Source organism: Syzygium oleosum, unplaced genomic scaffold (genome assembly GCF_021117445.2).
Source record: "Syzygium oleosum isolate NSW1041296 unplaced genomic scaffold, Sole_v2.1 Sole_v2.18, whole genome shotgun sequence".
Classification (NCBI taxonomy): domain Eukaryota; kingdom Viridiplantae; phylum Streptophyta; class Magnoliopsida; order Myrtales; family Myrtaceae; genus Syzygium; species Syzygium oleosum.
In genome coordinates this window covers 2890834-2918013 of record NW_026607502.1, presented here as the reverse complement: position 1 = coordinate 2918013, position 27180 = coordinate 2890834, and the positions used below count along the sequence as shown (strand labels likewise).

At 40.8% G+C, this 27180-nt stretch overlaps 3 protein-coding genes across 3 annotated transcripts; 2 read left to right on the top strand and 1 right to left on the bottom strand.

Moving 5' to 3' along the window:
* Positions 1–2398: 2398 nt before the first annotated feature.
* Positions 2399–14745, bottom strand: LOC115682133 (probable cinnamyl alcohol dehydrogenase 1). Its single transcript, XM_056319740.1, has 7 exons — positions 14654–14745; positions 14395–14508; positions 13091–13254; positions 3495–3576; positions 3102–3387; positions 2867–3019; positions 2399–2772 (listed from the first exon to the last, which is right to left on the bottom strand). The coding sequence occupies exons 1-7, from the start codon at positions 14743–14745 to the stop codon at positions 2575–2577; spliced, it is 1089 nt and encodes a 362-aa protein (XP_056175715.1). The 3' UTR covers positions 2399–2574.
* A 3825-nt stretch (positions 14746–18570) lies between these two features.
* LOC115682132 (probable cinnamyl alcohol dehydrogenase 1) lies at positions 18571–20884 on the top strand (the record flags this gene model as incomplete). Its single annotated transcript, XM_056319805.1, has 5 exons — positions 18571–18692; positions 18831–19061; positions 20030–20312; positions 20416–20530; positions 20688–20884. Coding segments are annotated over 5 exons (948 nt in total), but the record flags the coding sequence as incomplete, so codon positions are not given.
* Positions 20885–21757: 873 nt separating this feature from the next.
* On the top strand, positions 21758–26668 carry LOC115682110 (ras-related protein RABA1c). The gene is made up of 2 exons (XM_030606246.2): positions 21758–22131; positions 25871–26668. Exons 1-2 carry the CDS (start codon positions 21911–21913, stop codon positions 26304–26306), a joined length of 657 nt encoding a protein of 218 aa, XP_030462106.1. The 5' UTR covers positions 21758–21910; the 3' UTR covers positions 26307–26668.
* Positions 26669–27180: the final 512 nt, after the last annotated feature.

The following is a 27180-nucleotide window of genomic DNA, read 5'->3' as shown; positions in this document are numbered from 1 at the left end:
TAGGATCTGCCATACTTACAGGGAGGCCGTTATATTTAACGGTTCGTATAGATTTTTAGCGTATCCATCAGACTCGCTCTAAAACGCCTCATCATTTTCTTTTTTTCGATACTACCTGGTTCTCGATTCAACAAATTATGTACAGAAATGTTGAAGTTTTTCTCAGGAGTTCTCTGTTCTCGACACAGTGTTCAAGTTTATAGACGCTTTGGAAGTTCAGAAAATTTATGGTCTGAGCCTCTAAGTGGACCAGATGACGCATGCAAATACGCAAAGGGGGTTCGTTTGCGAAAATATTAATATATTATCCTACTTCTTCCTCTGGCCAATCAAAGCAAAGGAGTAGGAATGGTCAAAGTTGCTAAACCTGTGAAGTATTCGATGACGTGATTAAGTGAGGTCGCATCTGTATTTTTGCAAGAACTGACAAGGCTTTTCATTGCCACAGTGGAGATCGTCAAACATTTGCATCTATATCTCATGAAAAATCCCACAAAACGTCATCCCCATTTCAGTAAAATTAAACGAGTCCGTCGTCGCACAAAGAGATGAGCAAGAACTGCCATGCATGGGCAGCAAGAGACGATTCTTGGCTTCTCTCTACTTACGAATTTGAGCGGAGGTGATAATTAGTAATACATTTTTTATAGACGAGTTTAATTACATTTGAGCTTGCCGCGGTCTTCCTCACCATAGCCCTTGCTCTTGGATCAAGAGCAGACCTGTCAAAATGGGTTAAGACCCGTTTTTTAACTCATATTTGATGGGCTAGAGTTGTACTGTTGGTTAGTTATATTCAGTAAATGGATTATAAATGAGTTTCGAATGATAAACCTCAAAATAATACATGTTAAATGGGTTCATAATTTATTAGACTCAATCCATCTCTATGACTCTTTCTCGCTTGCGCTTGCTCACTCTGTGTTCTCACCTCAAGTTTTTTTAGAATAGGATAAATATATAAGTATTTTAGCAATATGAGTTGGGTCGGGTATGGGTCACTAGATTTGTATTACACGAAAAATGGATCGAAACGGGTTAAATGGGTCAATTTGGATCGGACTATTTTTTACCCAACCTACCTATTTGACAGGTCTAATCAAGAGTCTGACTTATTCCCCGAAATTTTTTAGAACTCGATAAGCGACTCAGTCATGGACATGGCTTTTTACAGCTCCTGCATGCCACACAGTTAGAGACCATTCATGAACTAGAAAGAGGCTTCCCTCTTGCTCATGGAAGAGATATGTAGTAGCAGATCTGAGAAAGTCTTGACATACTCTCGGACTTCACCCTTTTGCTCCGACCGACAAAGTTCAGCCCGATCTTCGTCCTCCACATCCCTCCCAACCAAGTTTAAATGGCCTCGCCGCGGTTTCTATCATTGCACCTGCATTGCCAGCAAAACAATGCTACATCACTTAAGTAAGTTGATGCAGTGCTAACCTGAACGGCGCCACTGGCAATCCCTGTCGCTCAAAAATACTATTCCATGCATCATGAGATATTGTCTATGCCTTTGGCCACAGTCGTGCCTTTAAACTCCTTCAGCTTGGGGATTTCCATAAGTGGATTAGTTTGCACGGTGATCACCCCACTTCCGCATGTCGTCTTTATCTTGGCAAGCTCCACCTTCAGCTCCATCATTTCCGCGCGCATGGCCTCTATTAAGGTTTCTATGTTGTCACTACACTAGTAGAGTTCATGGGATGTAGGGATGTCAAAAATCAAACCGAAAACAGAACCAAAATGAGCCGAAATTTTGTCCATTTTCGGTATGGTTTGGGTTTCAGTTTGGGGTTCGGATTATTAAACCGAACCGAACCAAACCAAAAAAGTTAAAAACCCATCTCGCCGCTCCTGTCATTCTGAGGCTCAACCAAAACCAGAACCATCACTGGATAGCAAAAAGCCAAACCGTGACGTTTATTTGATTTGTGCAGGGGGGCCCTCCTCATGGACGATTGGTGGTATTTATAATGGTTCTAAAGTAACTGCTTTCTGATAGTTTCCGTTGGTTGCATTTCCTTGAGTAACTTTTGTTGATTGCCTCCTTGTTTCTATATCTCCACAAGTCTCGCACCCAAGTTATGAAACAGTTTCCCTTGCTGTATGTGAACTGCTTCACAATTTTCTTTTCATGTAACGATGGTTGTCTCACGATCCTGCTATCAGGCGATAACTGTTCCCTCAAAAAATGTGTGCCCTTGACGTCAATTGTCTTGCCGATTTTAAGTTTCAAATCAGCATTTCAATGTCCTTCCAATAATCATTCATTGCCGATACTCACATAAGCGGCTATTGACTATCCATCATCGTATTTTGATAGCTAGATACATTGCATCAATGATGATTGGCTTCTTAGTATACAATGAGTTCACTCAGAATATCACTCAAACAGAAATATTCATCAAGTAATCACCTTTTTATTGTCAAGAAGATGAAACACAGTTGTAATGGAGAAGGATTACTTCCTACTTATTCGTCTTCGTACACTCAAACCATAGAGATAGAGATAGAGTTCGTTTAGATTACAAAGTTAATCTCGAGCATGGTATTCCTTGACAAGCCGAGTTACTTTAAGGAGTTCTCGATGTCTATCACGAAACGGTATTTCACGTCGCTCTTCTGGAGCCTCTCAAGAGCTTCATTTGCATATTGGATTGGAACTACTTCAACCTCTCGATAAATCTCATGCTCAGCACAAAAATCGATCATCTCCTGCGTTCGCTTTACACCGCCTAGAACACTTCCGGGAATGCTCCTCGTACCTATATCAAATATGCAATTAAAGGTGTCACTAAGTGGATTTTAAACTGAGAAAAATGAGATTAATGTGATAGGTCTTGTGGAGAGAATGCTTATCCATGAGAAGGCTAAGTGGATTGAGTTTTATTTCCTCGCCTGGAAGGCCTACCAACGCTAAAACTCCTCCTGTCTTAAGTAATGACATGTATAGATCAAGTGGGTGGTCTCCCGATGCTGCGTCAACGATAAAGTCCAGAGATTTAGCCATAGCCTGAAAAAACAAAAGAGTTTTAGGATCCCCAAAACCAAATCTATGAAACCTCAAGAGATCAAGCGGGCAGTAGGATTCTTACAGCCATTTGTTCCTTGTCAGATGAGAGCACAAATTTATCTGCTTTTAGCAAATTCAAAGCGTCATTTTTCTTGGACAAGCTCGTGCTGAAAACAGTGACATTCAGTCCAAAAGCCTTAGCATACTTCACAGCCATATGACCGAGCCCACCAAGTCCAATCACGTCTACGGATTTCCCGGGTTGATTCATTTTGTGTTGGATCATCGGACTGTAGACTGTGATTCCAGCGCACAGCAAAGGTGCCGCCAGAGCTAATGGATACTTTTCAGGTATCTTATAGCAAAACCTGTTGATTCGGCAGTCTTTAACGTATGTAGCAAAAACCGACATGGATGTACCAGGACAATGTGAACCATATAAAGAACTTCCACCCAAGAATATTTTACAGATTACCTCTCATCAACAACTATGAAGCTCGAATATCCGCCCTGTGTGGTGGTACCATCCTTGCGGGTGCCATTGATTGTACTTGAAAAGAAGAATTACGTTTTAGAGAAGAAAATTTTATTGCTCTTTTTTCTGTACATCATTGTGTTGCAAATACAATGTATATAAAGGACTCTAAGAGATAAGATACTTAAGATAATATCATAACAAATATTCCCTAAATATTTTCTTCCCTTAACAGATAATATACAAAAGGTAACAGAATAACAAATATTCCCTAAATATTTGCTGAGTATTTTCTTCCTTTAACATCCCCCCGCAAACTAATGGTGAGGGTGAACCATTAGCTTGGACAGCAATTGAAGAAACCGGCGGGTAGGCAAGCCTTTAGTGAAGATATCAGCATTTTGTTCTTCGGTAGAAATGTAGCGGACTACCAATTGTTTCCGAGTACTGCGTTCCCGAATGAAATGATAATCAATTTCCACATGTTTGGTTCGAGCATGAAACACAGGATTTGCAGATAAGTAGATGGCGGATAAGTTATCGCACCAAAGAGTGGGTGGCTCGGGTGGTTGCACATGAAGATCCCGAAGAAGATATTCAAGCCACATTAACTCCGTCGTTGTATTTGCAAGACATTTGTATTCTGCTTCGGTGCTGGAACGAGCCACGGTCCGTTGCTTGCGAGATGACCAAGAGATGAGATTGGGTCCGTGATAGACACAGAACCCACCAACAGAGCGACGGTCCGTCCGATCGCCCGCCCAACTGGCGTCAGAAAATGCATGGAGCTTAGTGGCTACCGCTTGAGTAAAAAGAAGACCATGCGAGACCGTACCAGCCAAGTAACGCAGTAGGCGTTTCACGGCCTGCCAATCGGCCATAGTGGGGGCATGAAGATGTTGACAAGCCGAATTCACCGCATATGCAATATCGGGCTGCGTAAGAGTGAGATATTGAAGTGCTCCCACAATGCTTCGAACTGAAATGGATCCGCAAGCGGCTCATGAGAAGCAACCGTGTCTGGTTCCATGGAATTGGTAGGAGCAGCAGTTTTTGGAATTGGTTAGAACCGGTCCGGTTTCCGGTTCCGAGTAAAAACCGACCCGGACCGGTTTTAGAACCGGTTTTAAGATAATATAAAAAAAAACAAAAAAACCCTAGATCTAGATCACGATCACTGTCTCGGTTCTCTCTTCGCCTCTCCTCTGTCTCGATTCTCTCTTTGTCTCAGTTCTCTCTTCGTCGATCGCCGCAAGAACGCAATTACGCAACCGAGGAGGCTCCTCGTTCACTTCACCCATTCGGCTCTCGCTGATCCGTGAGTCCTCCGTTCCCTCAGTCTCTCTTCTTCGTCTTTGTTGCAAGGTCAGATGGTTTCGAGCTCGAGCTTCAAATCTGTTCTAGTGTTGGGGAAGTGTTCGAGTTCGAGTTTGAAGTTTTGCGTTCGAGTTTTAGGGTTCTAGTGTTGGGGAAGTGTTCGAGTTCGAGTTTTAGGGGTTTTTCGCCGCGGGCTTGGGTTGGTGTAGAAGATTCTCTAAGTTTTGATGATTAGTGAAGGACTTGAAGGAATAGACGCCATCTGATTTTGCGGAATTCGGCTTGTCTGAGTTTTTTTTTTTTGAAACTTTTATCTCTTGCTTCTTGGACTTCTGAGTTTGTTTAATGGAAGAATGTAAGCATTGGTTGCGTACCTGACTTTAGTGGTTGGCCTCAACTCGAAACTCTATATGTTGCAAGCTCATTATACTCGAAACTGGTTATTATGATCTTGTCGTCATCCTTTGGATCATTCATGCAAGATCGCCCGCTTTAGAGTTTAGATCAGTGAAAGCTTCTCTCAAATTTTTGGAATTGTCATAGTTGGTTTGTGGGATTAGCTTCGTGGTGTCAGTGCGCGTGCGTCTCTGTGTGCTCATGTTGGCATTTGTGTTCCCTCTTTTCCTTCAATTTGGTCAATTCTTGATTTGCTGCGGTTGGTTTACTGATTGTGACATGGAATTCTAGTGCTTGTTGTTGCTTCTTGCTCGATTAGTTCGACTGAGCTCTACAGTTTCTTTTTTGTGGTAAAGATTAGGTCCAAGAACTGGGTGTGTTCACATAGTAATGACTTTCAGTGAGATGGTTAATTCTGGCAAGAAATATTTTGTCTCTACATTTTGTTCTTTGTATGCTCAAAAGCTCACAGATCGACCATGTGATGCTGACCCAAACCTGATTGGTTGTTGAAATCAACCCCCTTTGTTGTGTTGTGTTTGATTATATTAGGTTCTGATCTCTAATGCATGGATTGAATTTGTTGTGGCTAGGTCTGAAACTCTATGGAATTCATATATGTAGTTAAAAGCGCATGAAAAGCTTCAAATATGTTGGTACAAGTATCAAGTTCATGTTTGGTTAGCTTGGTCGCATTCCTCTCCCTGTTAGTTTGGTGAGTGTTTGGTGTGCAACAAGTGTGACCTTTAGGCTTTCAGTTTACAAGTTCTTTTGTTTGGTTGTGCAACAATCTTTTGGCTCTTACTTAAATTTGTTTTCGGTAAAATCCTGACATTGTTGTATAATTTGATTTTAGTTGATGGATCAAGACAAAGACACATCAATTGAAGTGGATGGATATAATGAAATGAGTCCGCTCATGAAATTGCCATTCGAAGGAGCTGCTGAAGTGGACTTTATGACCGTGATTGCGACAAACAAGGTGGGTGTATCTAACTCCCATCCTCCTCTTAGTAAAAAGCGAGCTAATCAATCGGAGACCTGGGATAATTTTTCGAGAATTATAGACGAGAAAACACAAAAAACAAATAGGGTAAAGTGCATTCACTGTGGGACTGAGTATAATTATTCTGTTGATCATGGAACGTCTACTATGCGGAAGTACTTGACAAAGTGCAAAAAGTATCCTCATGCAAATAAGAAGCAAATGTTCTTTGCACCACGTAACAAAGATGTGGTTGGCGAGGTAGGGGAAAGTACTGATGGTGGTAGTGTCTTAACAACGTGGAAGTTTGATCATGAACGTTCTAGGCACATGCTTGCTCGGATGATTATTATTGATGAACAACCTTTTTCCACGGTTGAGCGTGTCGATTTTCGTGATTTTGTCGCTCAATTACAGTCTCTTTTCCAACATTTATCACGATTTACAGTAGCTAGAGATTGTATGAAGTTGTATCTGAGTGAAAAAAAAACTTGTTTGAAAGCTTACTTTGGTAAGCTTAATTCTAGGATTGCACTTACGACTGATATGTGGAGTTCCATCCAAAACTTGAACTATTTATGTCTCACTGCACATTTTATTGATGAAAACTGGAAGTTGCATAAAAGAATCATCAATTTTGCGGTGATACGTAGTCACAAGGGTAGAGAGATTGGGAAAATGATGGAGAAATGCATTTACGAGTGGGGAATAGAAAATAAGGTGTCCACAATAACTGTGGATAATGCTAGTTCCAATGATGTGGCCGTTGATTATTTGAAGGAAAAATTTTCAAGGGAAAGACTTTTGATCTTGAATGGTGATGTTTTACTTATGCGGTGCACAGCTCATATATTAAACTTGATTGTCCGAGATGGATTGAATGAGGTGCGTGATTCTATTGCACGTATCCGAACTATAGTTAGGTATGTGAGGAGTTCTCCCATGAGAGCCAAAACATTTCAATCTTGTATTGAGAATGAGAGGATCACATACAAGGGTTCAGTTTGTCTTGATGTTGCCACTAGATGGAATTCCACTTACCTAATGTTAGACACCGCCATAAAGTTCAGGAAAGCTTTTGAAAGGATGGAAGAAGATGATTCATCTTTCTTAAGGGAGATTGACTATGATTCTCCTCGAAATGAAGATTGGGAAAATGCTATCATTCTTTCTAAATTTCTAAAATAGTTTTATAATGCGACCAAACGGATGTCGGGGAGTTCATATGTTACTTCAAATGATTACTTTGAGAATATAGCCTTTTTGTATAAATATTTGAATCATGCGGCGAATTCTTTGGACCCTAAGCTTCAAGCTATGGGTTTAAAAATGAAGGAGAAGTTTGACAAATATTATGGGAGTTTGGATAAAGTAAACATGATGGTGTTAATTGCGGTTGCGTTGGATCCCACAAAAAAGTTAAATTATGTGAAATTCTATTACGGACAAATTTATGATGATGAAGCAAAAATTGATGAGATGCATGATAAGGTGAAGCTTGCCTTGGAGTGTTTGTATAAATTTTATGAGCAATCCCTTGTTGGTTCTAGTAAACAAAATTTTGGTGCTTCAAGTGTGAGTTCTAGTAGTAGTGGTTCCAATGTCAATAATGATAACAATGAAGGTGACAATGAGGATGACATCCAAGCTTGGCGACAAAGCTTTCTTCACGCGAAAAAAACAGTGCTTGATGAAAACAAATCTGAGCTTGATCAGTATCTTGAAGCCGAAAGTGAAGATGTCATTACTTTTGACCTTTTGATGTGGTGGAAGAGTACTGGGTCAAAGTATAAAATCTTATCTTTGATGGCTCAGGATGTTTTGTCAATTCCCATGACTACCGTTGCTTCGGAGTCGACTTTTAGTACATCGGGACGTGTGCTTGACGGCTTTCGAATTTCTTTGACTCTTAGAGTGGTGAAAGGTTTGATTTGCACTCAAGATTGGTTGAGAGCCGTTCGCGTGCCAATTAATGTTGAAGAGTGCATTGAGAATGCGGAAAAGTTTGAGTCAGGTAAGTCGTTTAAATTTCTTTCTATTTTGTAATTCATTCACATATTATCTATTAAGTGAATACTTTATTTAGTCTTTTTTTTGGTTTTTAGATTTGGATTGTCTTACTGAGGACATTATCATTGGTAAATAGACTTCCTTTTGAAAACGTTCATTTCTTTTGATACTGTCAATATTGATGTTCTGCTTTCTGTATTTATATAGGGCATATTAGGAACATGGCTATCAAACCTGTGACTTTGATCTCTTCTTTTCTTTGCTTATTTATCCTATGTGGCACAAATGGTTCTTGTTTCTTGGGAAGTGTGGATTATTGATGATGACTTTTTCTTCTGTAGGTGGATTGCGGGCCATTTTGACAGATCAAAATAAGTTGGTAGTAGCAGTTGGGGGAGTCATAGCTCTTGCAGCAGGGATCTATATGACAAGGTGTGTAAAGAATATCTCCTTGGCCTTTTCTCATCTTGATTTTAGGGTATGGTCATTACTTCTGTTCTTGGCTAGACCATGAGGTTTCTATCCATTGGTAACACAGCTGGATTCAGGCCACCTCCAAAAGGTCAGTGTATATATTTAGATATATGTCCTGGTGTTAGTCCCATTTTAATCAAAAAGAAAAGGACAGCAAACCTATAACTCTCCCTCAAGTGGGCAATCACCAAGATCCCAAATCCTAATCACTACTTTGTATATTCATTACTTTTCAGTTGGAGCTTTTTGTCCTCTCGTAAGGCAGGGAAGGATGCTGGAGCTTTTTGGCATGGGACGATTGTTTATCAGATTCTGATGTGTGGATCGGAGCCTTCGGATTTTTGGAAACAGAAGTGAGGAGCTCTCATCATGGCGCAAAATAAAGAGCTAAACATGTTGAACAGATTCCTAGAAATGTGACTCTTAAAGATTTATGCGATTGGACTATGTCTTGCCACATAGTGCTTTTGGATTGTAATTTCAATTGCCCATTTTAGGGATTGTTACTTTTGGCAGATAGTGATTTTATTATTAATCTTTTATTTTGAATCGTTTCATTGCTACATATATTATTTTGCTAGAAAAAAATGAAACCAGAAAAAGGAACAAAAAAAAAAAACAGGTTCTTGGGTAGACCCTGAAATCGGACCGAAAAAACAGGGTCGGTTTCAGGTTCCAAAAATTAGGAACCGGTTATAACAGGGTTGATTTCAGGTTCCAGGTTTGGACCCAATCTACCCTGGAACCGATCACCCCTAGTATTTTCCTCACAAATTGACCCTAGTGAAGATGTAACCCATCGTTGGTATGAAGCACTTCAATCCCCAAAAAATATTGAATGTCCCCTAAATCCTTGATAGCAAATTCCAACTGAAGGGATTGCATGAGATCATGTAATGGAGCATTCGGGGAACCGGTTAAAATAATGTCGTCAACGTACACCAATAAGTAAATGGTGAAATCGGCCGTGTGTTTGACAAACAAGGTGGTGTCGGCCTTGGATATGACAAATCCCAAGTCGCACAAATAGAAACTCAAGCGGGTGTACCAAGCGCGAGGCGCTTGTTTAAGACCATATAACGAGCGTCGAAGACGACAAACATAGTCGGGCTTACTCGCATCAACGAAACCTTGCGGTTGAGTCATATAAACTTCCTCCTCAAGTAATCTGTGTAGGAACGCATTAGAGACATCCAATTATCGAATGGACCAATGTTGAGAATATGCCAAAGATAAGACCGTGCTTATAGTAACGGGCTTGGCCACTGGACTAAACGTCTCGGTGTAATCGATACCCTCTTGTTGATGAAAACCCTTGGCGACCAATCTTGCTTTATATCGTTCAATAGTTCCGTCGGAGCGGATTTTAATTTTATACACCCATTTGCATCCGATGGGTTGAGCATGAGCGGGAAGCGGAACAAGATCCTATGTGCCATTCTCCATTAGTGCTTTGTATTCGGACTGCATTGCGAGCTGCCATTTCTCATCCTTTGCAGCCTTGGAAAAACAAGTGGGTTCTTCAGGAATACTAGATTGAACCACAAGAGCCGAGGTGTGATTTCTTTTAAAAGTGCGACGAGTTATGGTCCCATCTTGAAGGCGGGTCGTCATAGGATGTGAAAATGATGCTGGTACCGTGGTAGGAGTTTCTTGTGGTACCTCAACAGGTTTAGTTGCAGTGTCGGTGGTGTCAACAAGCGAAACATCCAGATTTGATGGGGAAACCCTTGGAAACTCGGGTGGTCCAGCAGCTGTCGAGGATGATAGGGATAAATTAGCAGGCAAAAAATAGTTCCCCACTGATTGGTGTTGAGACATTTTGAGAGGAGTTTGGCATGGTAGCAAGAGGATAGATGGCCTCATCAAAAATGGCATCCGCAACAACATAAAAACGCTTATCCTTGGGGCAATAGCAGCGATATCCTTTATATCCCGGAGGATAGCCCATAAAGATGCAAACCTTGGATCTTGGTGCAAGCTTATGGGGCGAGTAAGGGCAAAGAAATGGATATACCGCACAACCAAAAACACGTAAATGCGTAATATCGGGTTTAGTGTGAAATAAAGCCTCCCAAGGTGAAATATTATCAATGACTGGTGTTGGCGTGCGGTTAATCAAATAAACCGCCGTTTCAAAAGCAAACTCCTAAAATACTGGTGGAACAGAAGCTTGATGAAGAAGAGTCAATCCAGTTTCGACTATATGTCGATGTTTTCGTTCCGCAGTCCCGTTTTGATATGGTGCATAAGGACAAGAAATCCATTGGTGAATGCCATGCTCTCTAATGTATTGGAAAAATTCGGTAGATGTGACAAATTCAAGTGTTCCGTCGCTCTGTATAGACTTAATTTTGCAGTTAAGTTGATTTTCAACAAGTTTGTGAAAGGCTTTAAAAATGGAATAAAATTGACTGCGAGATGAGAATGAATAGAACCAAGTAAAACGCGAGAAATCGTCAATAAAACAAATATAATGTTTATTGCCGTTGAATGAAATAAAAGGAGAGGGACCCCAAATATCAAAATGAATTAATTCCAAAGGATGTTTTGACCTAGACAAAGTAGGATAATGACTATGGCGGTGATTTTTATTCATAGTACACACTGTACAAACTGAAGATAAAGGACGACTAAAGCTAATGTTGGATGAATTGAGAAGATGCACAAGCCGGTCGGTGGTGGCATGTCCAAAGTGGTTATGCCATAGAGTGAGGGAAGCAACTGACGCAGAAGGTGTGGAAGAGTGGCAGGACGGAAGGGTGATGCGGTAAAGCCCATTGTCAAGTACTCCGCGGAGGATTTCTTGACCATTTTTAATAGACGTGGCAATAAAAGAGTTAGAATTGAATTGGAAAACACAATAGTTATCAAGTGCAAATCGAGACACGGAAAGTAAGTTTTTAGTGATTCCAGGTATGACTAAAATTTGACAAAGTATAAATGATGGAGAAGAGGACACGAGTGTACCTGTGTGGGTGATCGGTAACGAGACGCCGTCACCCACAACAAGCTGAGTTTGACCTAAATATGGATTGACGCTTGTAAGTCCTGTAGAATTGTCCATAACATGATGTGTAGCACCTGAATCAACAAACCACGCCGAAGATGTGAGAGCAGAGGGCGGACTTGATGGCGGTAAATACTGTGGCAGTGAGTCCGGACCCGTCAAGTGGGCTTGTGCGGGCTGAACTGATCCAACAAAACGATAACATGTATTGGCCCTATGGCCATGCTTGCCACAAAGCTGACAAAATGAGCCTCCTCCGTTGCGGCGTCTCCTGCGATTTCCAGTTCCATAATGTGAGCCACGGCCATGGGATATTCCAGAAAAATTCCCAGATTGATTAAAATCTGCATGGTAGTTGTTGGAACCGTGATGGGTCTGTCGAGAAGAAGGCGGTCCTTGGCTGGTCTGAAAAGCTGCCGGTGGGGGCTGATTATTTGTTACCAACGCTAGCTCTAGCCTTCCCTCGTGATTAAGAATTAAGGCATGAAGTTGGTCCTTTGTCAAAGACCCGGTTTGAGTTAAAACGGAAATTGCGGTGTCGAGACCCTAAAATTCGGCACCAAACCATGAAACAATTGAGTATGACATTCATTAATAGATAAAGGCTCACCAATAGCAGCTAACTGATCCGTGAGACTGGTAGCTTCTTGTAGGAATTCTGTGACGGATCGTTGGCCTTTTGAGAGTGATTGAAGCTGGAGCTGTAAAGAAGACGCGGGCGCAGTTGATTGAGCGGCATACGAGTCCGCAAGATACTTCCAAACACTTGCTGCGGATGTGTGACTCATCAATTGGGCAACTATCGGAGCGGTCGACGAACTAAGGATCCAAGCCAAGGCAATGGACTCTCGAAATTTCCAGTTTTCAAACGCTGGATTGGTCATCTGCGTAACAGCCCCTCCTAGTGCAATCTCCTTGACAGTCTCCTCCGACTGAGGTTCGGTGCCGTCCAAAATGGACAGCAAGCGGGCAGCGCATAAATACGGTGAGATCTGTGTTTTCCGGATCGGAAAGTTCGTCCTGGTTAGCTTCTCCCCAATACTTGGTGGTGACATGAGAGTGGGATTATTCGAGGCTGTTGATGACAACGTCGGTGCAGAAGATGATGTTTCTTTAGACATGGATCGGTGAGGCTTTCACCAAAGATGCTCTGATACCAACTTGAAAAGAAGAATTACGTTTTAGAGAAGAAAATTTTATTGCTCTTTTTTTCTGTACATCATTGTGTTGCAAATACAATGTATATAAAGGACTCTAAGAGATAAGATACTTAAGGTAATATCATAATAAATATTCCCTAAATATTTTCTTCCCTCAACAGATAAGATACAAAAGGTAACAGAATAACAAATATTCCCTAAATATTTGCTGAGTATTTTCTTCCTTTAACAATTGTCTCAGTAATTCCCTTTGAGCAATGAACTTCTTGTCCACCCTTACAATACTTGCAATGTCTGCATGAATCAAGATAGGTTCCGACACCGATGTGATCTCCAACCTTGAAATTGGTAACGATGTCACCCACTTCTTGCACAATCCCCACGATCTCATGCCCATAGATATACATTCTGGTGGGCAAAAGTACACCACAAGTGCTATAACTTGTGTACGGCGATCACTTTGGTGCCATAACTTTTTTTCGGATCACTTTGGTGCCAAGTCGGAGGAAAAGATATCACTTTAGTGCCAATTTGGCCGGAAATTCGACGTAGCATTTTTTATTAATTTTTTATGCCGACGTGGCTCATTGGAGGTGAGTAAGCGTGTCTGATCGGCATTTTTATTTTAAGTAATTTTTTTAGCGTGTACAGTCAGCATTTTTAATTTTAAATATTTTTTTTTTTTTTCTTCTTTCCTTTTTCTTTTCTTTTCTTTTTTTTCTATTTTCTCCTCGCTGGCCGGTCACCGGCAAAGCCCGGGAAGGGCTAGGCGAGGGCGGCCTTGCCCATGGCCGGCGAGGGGCGGCCGACCCTCGCCGGCGACAGGTGAGGCCGCCCCTCGCTGGCCCAGGCGAGGGTCGCCCTCGCCTGATGCCGGCGAGGGTCGCCCTCGCCAGATCCGGCGAGGGCAACCCTCGCCGACTTCGGGCGAGGAAGCCCTCACCGGATCTGCGAGGGTCGCCCTCGCCTGAGTCGGGCGTGGGCGACCCTCGCCCGCCCAGGCGAGGGCTTCCCTCGCCCGACGCCGGCGAGGGTCGCCCTCGCCGCATCTAGCGAGGGTAGCCCTCACCTGGGTCGGCCGCCCCTCGCCGGCCATGGGCAAGGAGGCCCTTGCCCAGCCCTTCCCGGGCTTCGCCGGTGGCCAGCCGGCCACCGACAACCAGCCGGCGAGGAGAAAATAGAAAAAAAAGAAAAGAAAAAGGAAAGAAGAAAAAAAAAAGGAAAAAAAATTTAAAATTAAAAATGCTAACTGTACACGTTGAAAAAAATTATTTAAAATAAAAAATGCTGACTGTACACGCTGACTCAGCCTCCGGCGAGCCACGTCGGCGTAAAAAATTAATAAAAAATGCCACGTCGGATTTCCGGCCAAATTGGCACTAAAGTAATCTCTTTTCCTCCGACTTGGCACCAAAGTGATCCGAAAAAAGTTATGGCACCAAAGTGATCGCCGTATACAAGTTATGGCACTTGTGGTGTACTTTTGCCCATTCTGGTGACCATCTCTATTGGAGCGAATGTTAGTAAATTAAACAAATGAGAACATACCTGGGAACCAGGGGGTAAATAGAGTTCTTTAGCTTGTTGCAGGTATAAACTACGTCCGCGTAGCAAATGCCACAATGAGTGATTTTCACTGACACGTCGTCGGTTCCAACCCCTCTGTTGGAAGGTAAGTTTCTCATTTAGTCATTTTAAAATGGAATTGAAAGAGATATCAGTTAAGTCGATAGACATCACATGTAATGAATCAGTTCCATGGAGGTATTGCATATAGGACGTGCTATTTACAACCCAGAATATTAACCTGCGTTCAAATTCATAAGGAGAGGGAAGCCCCGAATCGTCTCTTCCTGCCCATGCATGGCTGTTCTTGCTCATCACTTGGCCTGAACTCATTCTCTGCGCGTTTGCCTTGAAAAGATGAACCGTGAAAAGACACCAATTTTTTAGGAGAGATCACCGAGGGTGTGTTGCGGTGAAAACACCATGGAGTTCAATGCACTATGTCGCGACCTCACCTCCTGCGGTGCACCACCTTCGGGCTCGGCTAGTGGATTACTAAGCCTAAACCTAGCTCGGGCTTTCCCAAGCCTATTTTCTGAGTGGGTCGATTAGAAACTCAAGTAAAATATTGAGAGAATTAGTTCACTCCTACGAACCAGAGATTATGGATTCGGGGACTTGTTTACACTAGATTACTCTAATACTCTTTTGGTACCTTTTCTCTTTCATTTCAAAAATATTTGCAGTTAGCTTGGATTGATTTTAAACCTATCTACTAATATGCGAGGTGATCATGCGGATGCACAATCAATAATATAACACTCAATAATGCAAAGCAATAAATAAATTGCAAGATACGGACTTACCTCAAAGCAACGAAAGCATCCGCAACATTAGTTAGAAAATCACATTGACAATCCTAATATGATTTCTAATTAACATGCAATTTCATTCAAATCTTTTTTAGGGTTTTCTCTTATTTAAATGAAAACTAACCTATATGCAATGCATGCAATGCGATTCCTAATTAAATGACCTGAACATGCGGTTTCTAATAAAGGGCCAAAATTAATACGCAATTATTCTAGCATGACAAGCACATGTTTATTTTTGGTATTTTTTCATGAAATTCGGAATTAGAAAATAATGAAAATTTATTATTTAGTGCAAGATATTGTCCAATTCATTTTAGGAATTAAACTAGGCCAAATCCTAATTTAAATCAGAATGTTATCCTAACTAGATAAACCCTATAAAAGCATGCAATCTATTAAAAAAAAACTTACCTTGATCCTATCTAATCTTTTTGGGAGATTCAAATCAAATCAAAACAAAGATTCAAACCAAAATCAAAGATAGCATCCAATCAACCAAGATATCATCCATATCCATTCAAATTTGGAAAATAAATTGACAAATCACATCTCGGGCATGAGGATCGGATTGGCCAATTTTCAATGCAATCGCGAATTATATCTCGGGCGGGAGATCAGATTGACGATTTTCCGTGCAATCGCGAATCCTACCTCGGGCATGAGATCGGATTGGCGACCATAATTCCTAATTCATGGATTTCAAAAATATTTATGAATATGAGAATATCGACACGACATCTAATTGAGATCACAATACATTCAAATTAGGCAACTTAATATATTGAAATTTAATCAGATAACATATTACCTAATTCGAAATGTTTCATGGATGACATTTCCGAATTTGAACGACAACAGATCGGGATTGCGGATCTCGGGCCTCAACGGATGATGGCTCTCGGTGGGGAGCAACTCGTGATGAAGGATGACTCAACACACTGGACTCACGGTGAGAAGGATGTGGAGACAACGAACACCAATGGAAATCACGGAGCGAGACCGTGCACAGCAACAATCTGCAAAGGAAAGATTGGCCGAATGTCTTCTCTTTGCTCGTGTGGTGAAGAAAACTGGTCATGCAATTCTTGGCCTGCCAACGTGGCAGAGTATAGTGTGTTCCCCACCACTTGACTTTCTCAATTTCCACTTCCCGTTTGGTTCTTTCTTTTTCCTTGTCTTTTCTCTGTACGGTGAAAGACCCCTTTTGGCGACTTCTCTAATATGATGAACGTGTGTCCAGTGTCTCACCTGCAAGAAAACAAAACAGAACTCCTTGGGTGTGTTATGCTCCTCCACTATCTATTCTCTCTATGCTCTCTCAATTGCTGGGCCGATTCTCTCAATGTAGTCGCCGTGTCCTCTCAATATGTGCCTGTACGCGTGTATCTCTGTATGAACGAAGCCCCTCCGTGAACCTTTTGGGCAGACGCTCCCTTCTCTTCTCTCTCGCTTTCTTGTGGCTGTGTATTCAATATGTGTGGCCTTCTCAATTGTGAACCCTAACATATCTATTTATAAGAGTTAGCCAGAGTTATTTTGCAAGAGCCAAGATATATTATTTCCTAATTCTGATACTCAACTTAGGTAATTTTCCAATTATTTCCTCTAGCTGAATATTCATAGAATAATATGAATTATCTTCCAAGTATATTATTTAATAATTTGATAATTCAATTATTCCAACTTGCTCTATAATGCAAATTTCGGCCATATATGTATTCAATGGGCTTCGACAAACATTTAATCTTTGGGCTAAATCCAATCAATTAAGCTCAAAACCATTCACTGAAGTCCATCCGCCGCCGGTCCAATGCAAATGTAGCTATATGAGCCTAAATACTAACTCAAATGCTCCTAATCTATATGCAATTTAACTAATTTTTTTTTCTAGGGATCGGGATCGATCTCTAATTTTTATGTAACGAACAACTAACTAGGTCATCAAAATTTAGGTGTCAACACACTATATATAGGCGCATTAGCCTTCCTCAAGAACGTCAGCACCTACATCACGTGAAATAGGAGTTTTTTACTTTCTTTGGGACAACCTTAACCTTTGGAAGGAACGATCATTTCTATTTAATACTACAGTTAGTATAATTATACATTACTCACGTTTAGCCCACGTGAGCCCAACATATGTGAGCCGTCAGATAATGCGAATCACACGACAATTTTCGCGTGCCTTGTGTTTACATAAACCGGGTGTGCCCAAAATATTGCTTTCATACGGTAATATCTCGTGTCTTGTTGATGACATATTAAACCGATCCAGTAGTTTTGTTCTTTCGGCAGGAGGCAAACAACGAGATTGGCGCCAGCACACCCAAGCACGAGACATGAGGCACCAGATCCTGGGATCTAGGGAATAAAACCTGTTTGTTTTCCATTTTATACCTATGTACCGAAAAAAGAAAGCCGCTCATGGTTGCTTGTGTGATTGTATTTGCGACGTTCATGTGATGCTACCTCTGTATGACAGATCGTCTGTTATTTGATGTGAAACTATTCAATGGACGTAATATGCACTAAACTCTATCTGGACCACCACGTATAGCAGGATTCGCCATACTTACATGGGCTCCATTATATTTAACGATTCAAATGTATTTTTAGTGCATCCACTGTACTCGCCCCACAATGCCTCTTCATTTGAGAGCATTACATACGAAATGCTTGTAGAGAGTGCCTGACTACCAAATTATTGATTCAACAGCACAGAAACGTTGAAGATTATTTCCGGAGCGACTTGTTCTCTACACAACGTTGAGGTTTCTAGACACTTTGCAAAGTTCAGAAAGTTTATGGTCTGAGACTCTAAGTGGACCTGATGACGCATGCTCATATCCAAAGGGGGTTCTTTTGCCAATGGATTAATATATAATTCTACTTCTTCCTCAGGTCAATTAAAGCAAAAGAAATAGGAATAGTCAAAGTTGCTGCACATTTGAGGTAGGCGATGACGTAATTTTAGCGAGGGCGTCGCATATAAATTTGCATGAAAACTCACAAGGCTTTTCATTGCCACACTGGAGATCTTCAAACATTTGCATCTGATCTCATAAAAATCTCACAAGATTTCAGTATTTCGTCTCTTTAGAGGTAAAGTTAGGCAGAGAGAGAAAATGAGTCCATCATCGGACAAAGAGATGAGCAAGAACTGCCATGCATGGGCAGCAAGAGACGACTCAGGGCTTCTCTCTTCTTACGAATTTGAGCGGAGGTGATAAGTTTAATTAGTGTTGCAACAATAGTAACACACTCTTTACACGCGCCCAGTTTAATTACAATAAATGTATGTCTGATGAAATCTCTCTATATCTTCAAATGACCGAACGTATCCTTTGACAGAGCTGCGGGAAGCGATGACGTATCGGTGAAAATCATTCACTGCGGCATCTGCTACGCCGACGTGGTGTATACCCGCAACAAGATAAAGAACTCCGTGTATCCTTTGGTTCCCGGGTAAGTATTAATGACTGTCTAGTCTCTATTCGCTTCGCAAATAGCATTGTCACGACAATATGTTCATATCACATGTGGTTCTTCACTACTTCAACTTTTAAAATTCCTTTTCTTCCTGATGCTTATCTGTGTCCGTAGACATGAGATCGTGGGGATTGTACAAGAAGTGGGTGGCAACGTTGGCAAGTTCAAGATCGGAGACCATGTGGGCGTCGGAACCTATCTCGACTCGTGTAGAGCTTGCGAGAATTGCGAGGATGCGCAAGAAATTTATTGCTTAAGGGGAGTCACGATGACAATCAATGGCACTTATGAGGATGGTTCGATTACGCAAGGAGGATATTCTAGTTTCATAGTCGTCCACGAGAGGTAATTGACCTTTTGTTACTTGATAGAAAAGTTTCTGAAATGGTGGGATCAATTTAATTATCTAATTGGAGGACGACAATGGAAGGAGACTTTGAATTATTGGACTTTCAAACATGGTATCAGAGCTAGTGCTATCTTGTTCGTGTATATGCATCCATCCTCATCGGTCAAATTCCATGTGCCACTCCTAAACCGTCATGCACGTGAGAGAGGGAGTTGAAAGATTGTCCCACGTCGCTTGACAACGAGTCATGTGGTCTCCTTCCATCTATTAATTTAAATTTTTAGGTAGGGCTTTCTAACAATGTTCACCATCGTGCCAAGTTTGCTGAAGATTAGAGAAATTAATTAGCACATATGGTTAGCAATTCCACGGACGCTTGTCCAAATAACACTTCTTCATGTCAGTTAATGGGATAATTAGTCATTGGAACAACCCTAGGGTTGGCGCAATTGGTTAGACATTAGGAGATTTTCAATTTAGGAATTGGAGGTTACATGTTCAAATCTCATTATTTGCGTGCAAAGTGCTCCGAATTAGGGGACCCCCTCAACTTAAAGGTGTGGATTTAACTAGTTTATGGGACTTGCAAGGTGTTTTATGGACTTTCAGGTAGTTCGGTTTTCACGGCTGTGCCCTTGGATTGTAAGAAAATATAACAATCGAAACATTTTCTTCCAAATGATTTTTTATGTTTGTTAGCGCTAGCGCTACTTTTCTTTGAATATTTTTTAAAAAATCTCATTGGAGCAGTTCGTCTATACTTTACTTGCTGATCATGAATCAACATCGCCTTAATCTAAAAAAGATTAATGGTTTGAAGATAAAATTTCAGAGGATACGGTGCCAATGCACTATTTTCCTAAGTTGTCCATTGTTTTTGTCTTGATGCCCTCCTTTCAGCATTCATTTCTATGAAACATAAGTTAGTGTTTGCTTGATTCAGTACTCATTGTGGACCTTACAGGTATTGCTACAAAATACCTGAAAAGTATCCACTTGCTCTAGCAGCACCTTTGTTGTGTGCCGGAATCACGGTCTACACTCCAATGATTCACCACAAGATGAATGAACCGGGAAAATCAATAGGAGTAATCGGATTTGGTGGGCTTGGTCATCTGGCCGTGAAGTTCGCTAAGGCCTTTGGATTGACTGTAACTATTTTCAGCACAAGCATCTCCAAGAAAGATGATGCCTTGAATCTGCTAAAAGCAGACAATTTTGTGATCTCATCTGACAAGGATCAAATGGCAATAAGATTAACCGCGATTGAGTCTTTAAGTTTCTCAAGTTGGGTATTATACCAGATACATACCATTTCAGGGTTTCTAAAATCTTCTGTTTTTTGTACAGGCTTTGTCGAAAACTCTGGACTTCATAGTCGACACAGCATCTGGAGACAACCCATTTGATCTATACCTACCATTGCTTAAGACAGGAGGAGTCTTAGCTTTGGTTGGCTATCCGGGTTAAGAGATAAAAGTCAGCCCACTCAGCCTTCTCATGGGTAAGCATTCTCTCACTAAGTACAGTTCATCTCTGCCTTATCTTCCAATTCACTCCCTCTTTTGGAACATTAGAAATTATGACTACTTTACTTCTTGAAATGCATAGCTTCGGTTCAGGCATGAGGACGGTTTCTGGAAGTTCAGTCGGCGGTACAAAGCGAACCCAACAGATGCTTGAATTCTGCGGCCAGCACGAGATATATCCTGATGTCGAAGTCATTCCCATTCAATATGCGAATGAAGCTCTTGAAAGACTTCAAAAGGGCGATGTGAAGTACCGCTTTGTTATAGACATCGAGAACTCATTAGAGTGATTTGATTCAGCTCACTAAATCACTTTATGTTGAGTGGAAGCAATTATGTAGGGAATAAGAGTACAATGACAGCAGTAAGTAGGCAGTGGTCCTTCATAATAAGTGTTTCCCTCCACCTTTCCAAGAAAAAGTCCAATGTTGTTTACATTTCAAGCGAATTACCCTTACGTTTTGTCGAAAAAGCCAGATCTTCATTTCCCCGACAAAATCGATCTCTTCAAGATAAAGATTAGTCCTGAAGTTTTACCATAGTGCTGAGAAGTTACAGTGTTTGGATAGAGGAAGAAGATTCGTTTGGCAGTTAATGTAAATTCTTAACTTGCATACAAAGATGTTATCTTGGATTTGTAGAAGGGTGTGACCCTCTTGTTGTTGTGGCTTGAAATTTTTTGAGGAGTCCATTGATGGCGGGAAAAGACATAATTATAATTACAACCAAAAAAAAAGAAAGGAAATGACACTTGGAAAAAGTACCAATGTGAAAACTCGAGCATAATGCTCGTAATGAAAAATCTCACAGTCCAAAATCCGGTCGCGATCTTCATTTTCGAGATTTTTAGCCTCATGCATTTAACCGGTAACCACAACAGCACAAGAATCTTCTCACTTAAGACTCTTTCAAGCTTTAATCGATGCGTCAATTCAAACTAATGCCGAAGGGGACTTAATTGGAAAAATTACGCCAATTCTCCGGGCTCAATTTGATTAATTAAAAGTTCGACTGCTTGATTGAGAAAAATTCGCAAACTAAAGGATCAAAACTAGGATTTTCACATGTTCATGTTTGGATCCCAGCCAAGCACAAGCACAAACACAATGGGGTCTTCACTTTTTCTTTGCCCAGACAATAAAACGTCAAAACTGGAGAAAAGTACACACGCTTACGCTTTGATTAGACCAAAGGCTCTTGTTCCTTAACGGGGAAAGAACAGAGTACGTCGTGCAACTTGCCGTGTTGCTCTCGAAAACGCCCTTCTGTCTCTCTTCTCTCTCTCTCTCTCTCTCTCTCTCTTGGGTTTGAGCAAGATGGCAGGGTACAGAGCAGAGGATGACTACGACTACCTCTTCAAGGTTGTTCTGATTGGCGACTCTGGCGTGGGCAAGTCCAACCTGCTCTCCAGATTCACCAGGAACGAGTTCAGCCTCGAGTCGAAGTCCACCATTGGTGTCGAGTTCGCCACCCGGAGCTTGAACGTCGATGGCAAGGTCATCAAGGCCCAGATTTGGGACACCGCCGGTCAAGAAAGGTGAGAAAAGCCTTTCTGGGTCTTGTCGTCTTTCATATTAGCTTTGCTGTCCTCCCGCAGTTTTGTCATCATTGCTCTGTGATTGTGCTTCTGGGTGATCTGGGTCTTGTGTTGCTAAATGATTATGATGGTTGGAGGTAAATACTATGCAGTTGGATCTTGTTTTAGTTAGGGATTTTCTTTGGGAATGGTTGATCTGCTTTTGTTAGGAAGTATGTTTCAAATTGGACAAGTTTCAGGTTTGGTTGTTTTTTAGTTGTGCTGGTTTTGGTAGATCTGAAGTCATTAGGCAGGGTAATCTCCCCATGTAGTTCAAATTACAGGGGACTGCTGTGGAATTAAGCTCAGTTGCTGTGTGGTAATGGCCCTTGTTTTCTCTTTGTGTCGCTTGGGATTTTTTTTTCCTTTCCTGGGCGAGACAAGATTGGTTTGTATGGGTGATGGCGATTTATATCTTCATAATTCATCCGCTGACATATATGGCTCTTTCCATTCCCCCCGACTGGCGAACATGAGTAAGATGCACGAATAAGCTAGCATCTTGCTCTGTTGCCTCCATTTCTCTTTATTTTTAGATTGTTAGGCATTTTGAACTTGACTGCGTAATGGGTGTGAATGATTGGGATCTTTGTGGAAGAAGAACATCTAGTGTGGTGCTTTGTCTTGCAGAGACTTACTGTTTATGGAGCCAATAGGCTTTATGAGTCTTTCAGGATTTTGAGATAATGTTTGTCATCGTTTTGGAAACGATGCAGAAGAACGAAGCTTTGGACTTGATAGTGCGTGGATGTTCTTTTCTTCACCATGTTTGTCCCATGGAATAACTGATGCGTGATGAGATTGGGTGAGCTTGCTGAATGTGTTTAACAGAACGAAAGTGTTTGATTTGTTTGCGAGAAAAGAACTTTGGGATAGAAGAGTTCACCACCAAGGCACAAAGGATCATTCCACCAGCCAAGGATAAAGAAAGTTCACCACCCAAGGCATAAAGGATTACTCCATCAGTCAAGGATAAAGAACTTGAAGGCTCACCACCAACGAAATGGATAAAGAACCGAAAGAATCACTCAATTGAGAGAATTATTAACTTACAACTCTGCCACTTGCAATTGAGAAGCACCTCCTATTTATAGAGGGACTAGGACACTTAACTAGGAAACATCAAACTAGGAAACTTTAAACTAGGGAATATCAAACTAGGAAATATCAAATTAGGAAACAACTTAAATTAGGAAACATCCTTTCAACCTTTGATTCAGCTGGAGGAACCTTTATTCTTCAACTTATAAAAACTCCATCTTCAATGCCTTCTTCTTATTGGACCCATTGGATCATGTTGTGGCCGAAATTTCCCTTTGCTTGCATAAACATCAAATGGTCTCTTGATTGTAGTCACCCTTATTTTGGCTCTTCAACAGTGAAATTGATTACGTACTGTGGTATCAGTATTATGGATGGTTTTAGTACATAACAGATCTAGTGGAACAGGCAACTGGGGTAGGTTGCGTTGTTTGAGGATGAGTTTATACCCACATTGAGAACATGTGAATACATCTTACTTTTCATCCATATCGTAGAGATCGCTTATCTTTAAGGTGCGGTTCCTGTTGTAGTCATCAAAGTATGGTATAGAACTTTGTCGTTCGCCAGATTATAGTAAATATCCATGAACTGCTGTACTTCATCTTTAGTTTGGTTAGATTGCTTTACAAGAAATCTGGATTAGTCAAGGAAGACTCCAATCATCTGCTTTATAAGATACTCAAGAAAATATCTCTCTGACTCCCACCTATAGGGTTCAGATAGATTAAGCATGCCCTTGGGTGGTTGAAAATTTTGAGGAAATTTAGAAAGCAGGATATTGACACATAATAAGTTCAAAGCAAAGTTTGTAAACTTATGAGGATATGCATTGGTGCAAGACACTACTAACTAAAGAAGCAGGTATATTTCCCTCAGCCATGTTAGATCGATCCTTCCATGAGTTAGAGCCTGCAGGGACTTAAGGAAATTCGAGAATTTCATGATGACATTGTACATTTTGCAAGTTCTAGCAAATTGTGTTGCTGTACGTGCGAAATTGACCTTGTTTGCGAACAAATTCTTGTTGAGTGTAGAACTCTCTCTCTCTCTCTCTCTCTCTCTCTCTCTCTCTCTCTCTCTCTCTCTCTCTCTCTCTCTCCAACTTAGCTTTGTAGTCCTATGACTAAATCATGTCTTGACTTTCTTGACCCCCCTATACATCATGTCATTTTTTAAGAAATCCCTTTTCGATGCATTTTGGTGGGATAGCCCCACCCCCCTTGTACTTTCAGAATTGATTCTCTCTCTCTCTCTCTCTCTCTCCCCAACTTAGCTTTGTAGTCCTATGACTAAATCATGTCTTGACTTTCTTGACCCCCCTATACATCATGTCATTTTTTAAGAAATCCCTTTTCGATGCATTTTGGTGGGATAGCCCCACCCCCCTTGTACTTTCAGAATTGATAAATGAGGTTTCTCTGCTTTGCTTTTGTCCATTTTCTCTCAAGATTAATAATTACAAGATTGTGACTCCATAATTTGACACAATATATGCAATACTCTACGAGTATTTTGTGATATAGATAAGGTCAAAATCCTAAAATGGCAAGTGCTAAATGTAAAAGAGTGACCAAAATATACTTTTCTTTTTACAATTGAAAACTTTAGTTGACCATTCTGTAAAAAGTTTAATGCCAAAATAAGTGATGACAGTATTGTAAATGTTGATTTTAACAGAATACAGACGAATATTTATGCAGTACTCTCTTAGTCTTGCTGAGTCTGAAAGTATGGGGGCTATCTTGCCAAAAGAAGATGTACGATAGGCTCATTTTTCAAATGGCTCAGTTTACGATATTGCATATTCTTCTCAGTATAAGCCATATGTTGTGAGTTCATAGCACCCCTTTAATGTGATCTTTCATCAGATGGATTGCCTTCATAGTTTTTTCATCATAATGAGGAACTATGATGCCACACACAGGCATTGAAACCGATGGCACTTCACTTTCACCTTTTGTTCCTCAGAAGTTGGGTTTGCAATTGCAAAAAATTGCTTCAGCATTTATTATCCCTTGAAGAGGTTTAATGGCTGGTAGATTTACTAGTCACTCAGGAAACATCTATACAAGCAATTTCCACAAGCCAGAATAAATATTGATGACATCAAAATTCAATTTTTTCTCTATCAAGATTTAACATCCATGATAGATTATATAGTTGAGCTAATGATGGTATTTACTCCTTGTTGAAAAAGAGACAATTGATATATGCTTAACAATAATTGTTGGTGTACTGCGAGATTTTTCCCCTGAACTTTTGCTTCTGCTTCTGTTTTTCTGTTTTTCTGTTTTTTTTCCTTTGTCGAGTTTTTACCAGAAGTAAATGTAGAAGGGACACAAAAGACAAGAAGCTTTGTGAGCGCTCAAACCAAAAGCTGTGGGGATTGTGGTCTTATGGTGGTGTTTGCCCTTTGTCCATGAGTTTACCAGCCAAAGTTCATGAGTTTAGTTGTGTTGTGACTTGTGATTATGACTGTTCGGACTGTTCGGACTGTCATATTGTTAATTTAAAGTTGTGTTGTGATAGTAACTGTTGGAACTTTCAGTGTTGTTAATTTAAAGACATCTTGCGATGACCTCATACCACTGTTAGATTGCATTTTGCCAATACTTCCTTCTCTTCCGCTATATTACATTTCCCTAAATTTCCACAGGTACCGTGCCATCACAAGCGCTTATTACCGGGGAGCTGTAGGCGCATTACTTGTGTACGACGTTACTCGTCACTCCACATTTGAAAATGTGGAGAGATGGTTGAGGGAGTTGAGGGATCACACGGACCCCAACATTGTGGTCATGCTCGTCGGTAACAAATCTGATCTCCGGCACCTCCTGGCAGTCTCAACAGAGGACGGGAAATCATTTGCAGAGAGAGAGGCCCTCTTCTTCATGGAAACTTCCGCGCTCGAGGCGACCAATGTGGAGAATGCTTTCGCCGAAGTCTTGACTCAGATCTACAACATTGTGAGCAAGAAGGCCTTGGAAACAAGTGAGCAAGCGAACGGCTCGGCTGTGCCGTCTAAGGGAGAGAAGATCGATGTCGGTAAGGATGTGTCGGCTATCAAGAGAGGTGGATGCTGCTCAAGCTAGTCAGATTCTTGGAACGTTCGAGAGTTTTGGATTACTGGGCAGTCGCCGTTTTCTTGTCATCATATTTTGCCATATATATTGCGTGAAATATTTTTCAGCGCGATGCCGGCCGATCCGGTCTAGATTGCAGGTACGAATTTGTATCATTTATGTCAGCGATTTGTTGTGATGGGTACAGAGCTTAATTTAGGAACTGCTTGTTAATTTTACATCTATTGGTTCATTACTATGTCGTCTTCTTTGTTTTTTGGACTCAACATATTAGGTGCTTGATGCTAGCACGCACACATTGTATTATTGCCTGACGGAATCTGTACGTTGAAGGAATTGTATTGTATGCATTGAGTTTCTTCTCTCTTTCATTCTTTGCTAATTGCTCTGAAAAATACAAAGTAAATTCTCTAATCTGTTCGACTCGCAAGGTAATAAATCAATATTTTGCTTGGTTAGAACGATTTCAAAAAATTCCCAATGGTATAGATATATTCAATCATATCTTTTAACATGAATATGATTATTTATTATGCGAATCTCTTGAGTTAATTAGAATTCTTTTCTTGCAATTAGCATTTTTTTTCTAGCGGAGCGTTGATAAGAAAAACACAGAATGTAATATCGTGATATAGACTATATTGATAGATGATAGATGTGGTTTTAATTGATCAGTTGACTCCGAACACGTGTTCTGTACATACCGACTGGTTATGTGACACGACCTGATGAGAAGACCCATCGAAATATAATTTTAGGGCCTAAGTTACCCTGATAATAATTTTTGACAATACACCACTTTAAAATCACTTCATTTGAGGAGAAAACAATGCAACCACCGTTCGAAAGGCCAAACTTGCATTGATTCCTAATGGTGGTATGA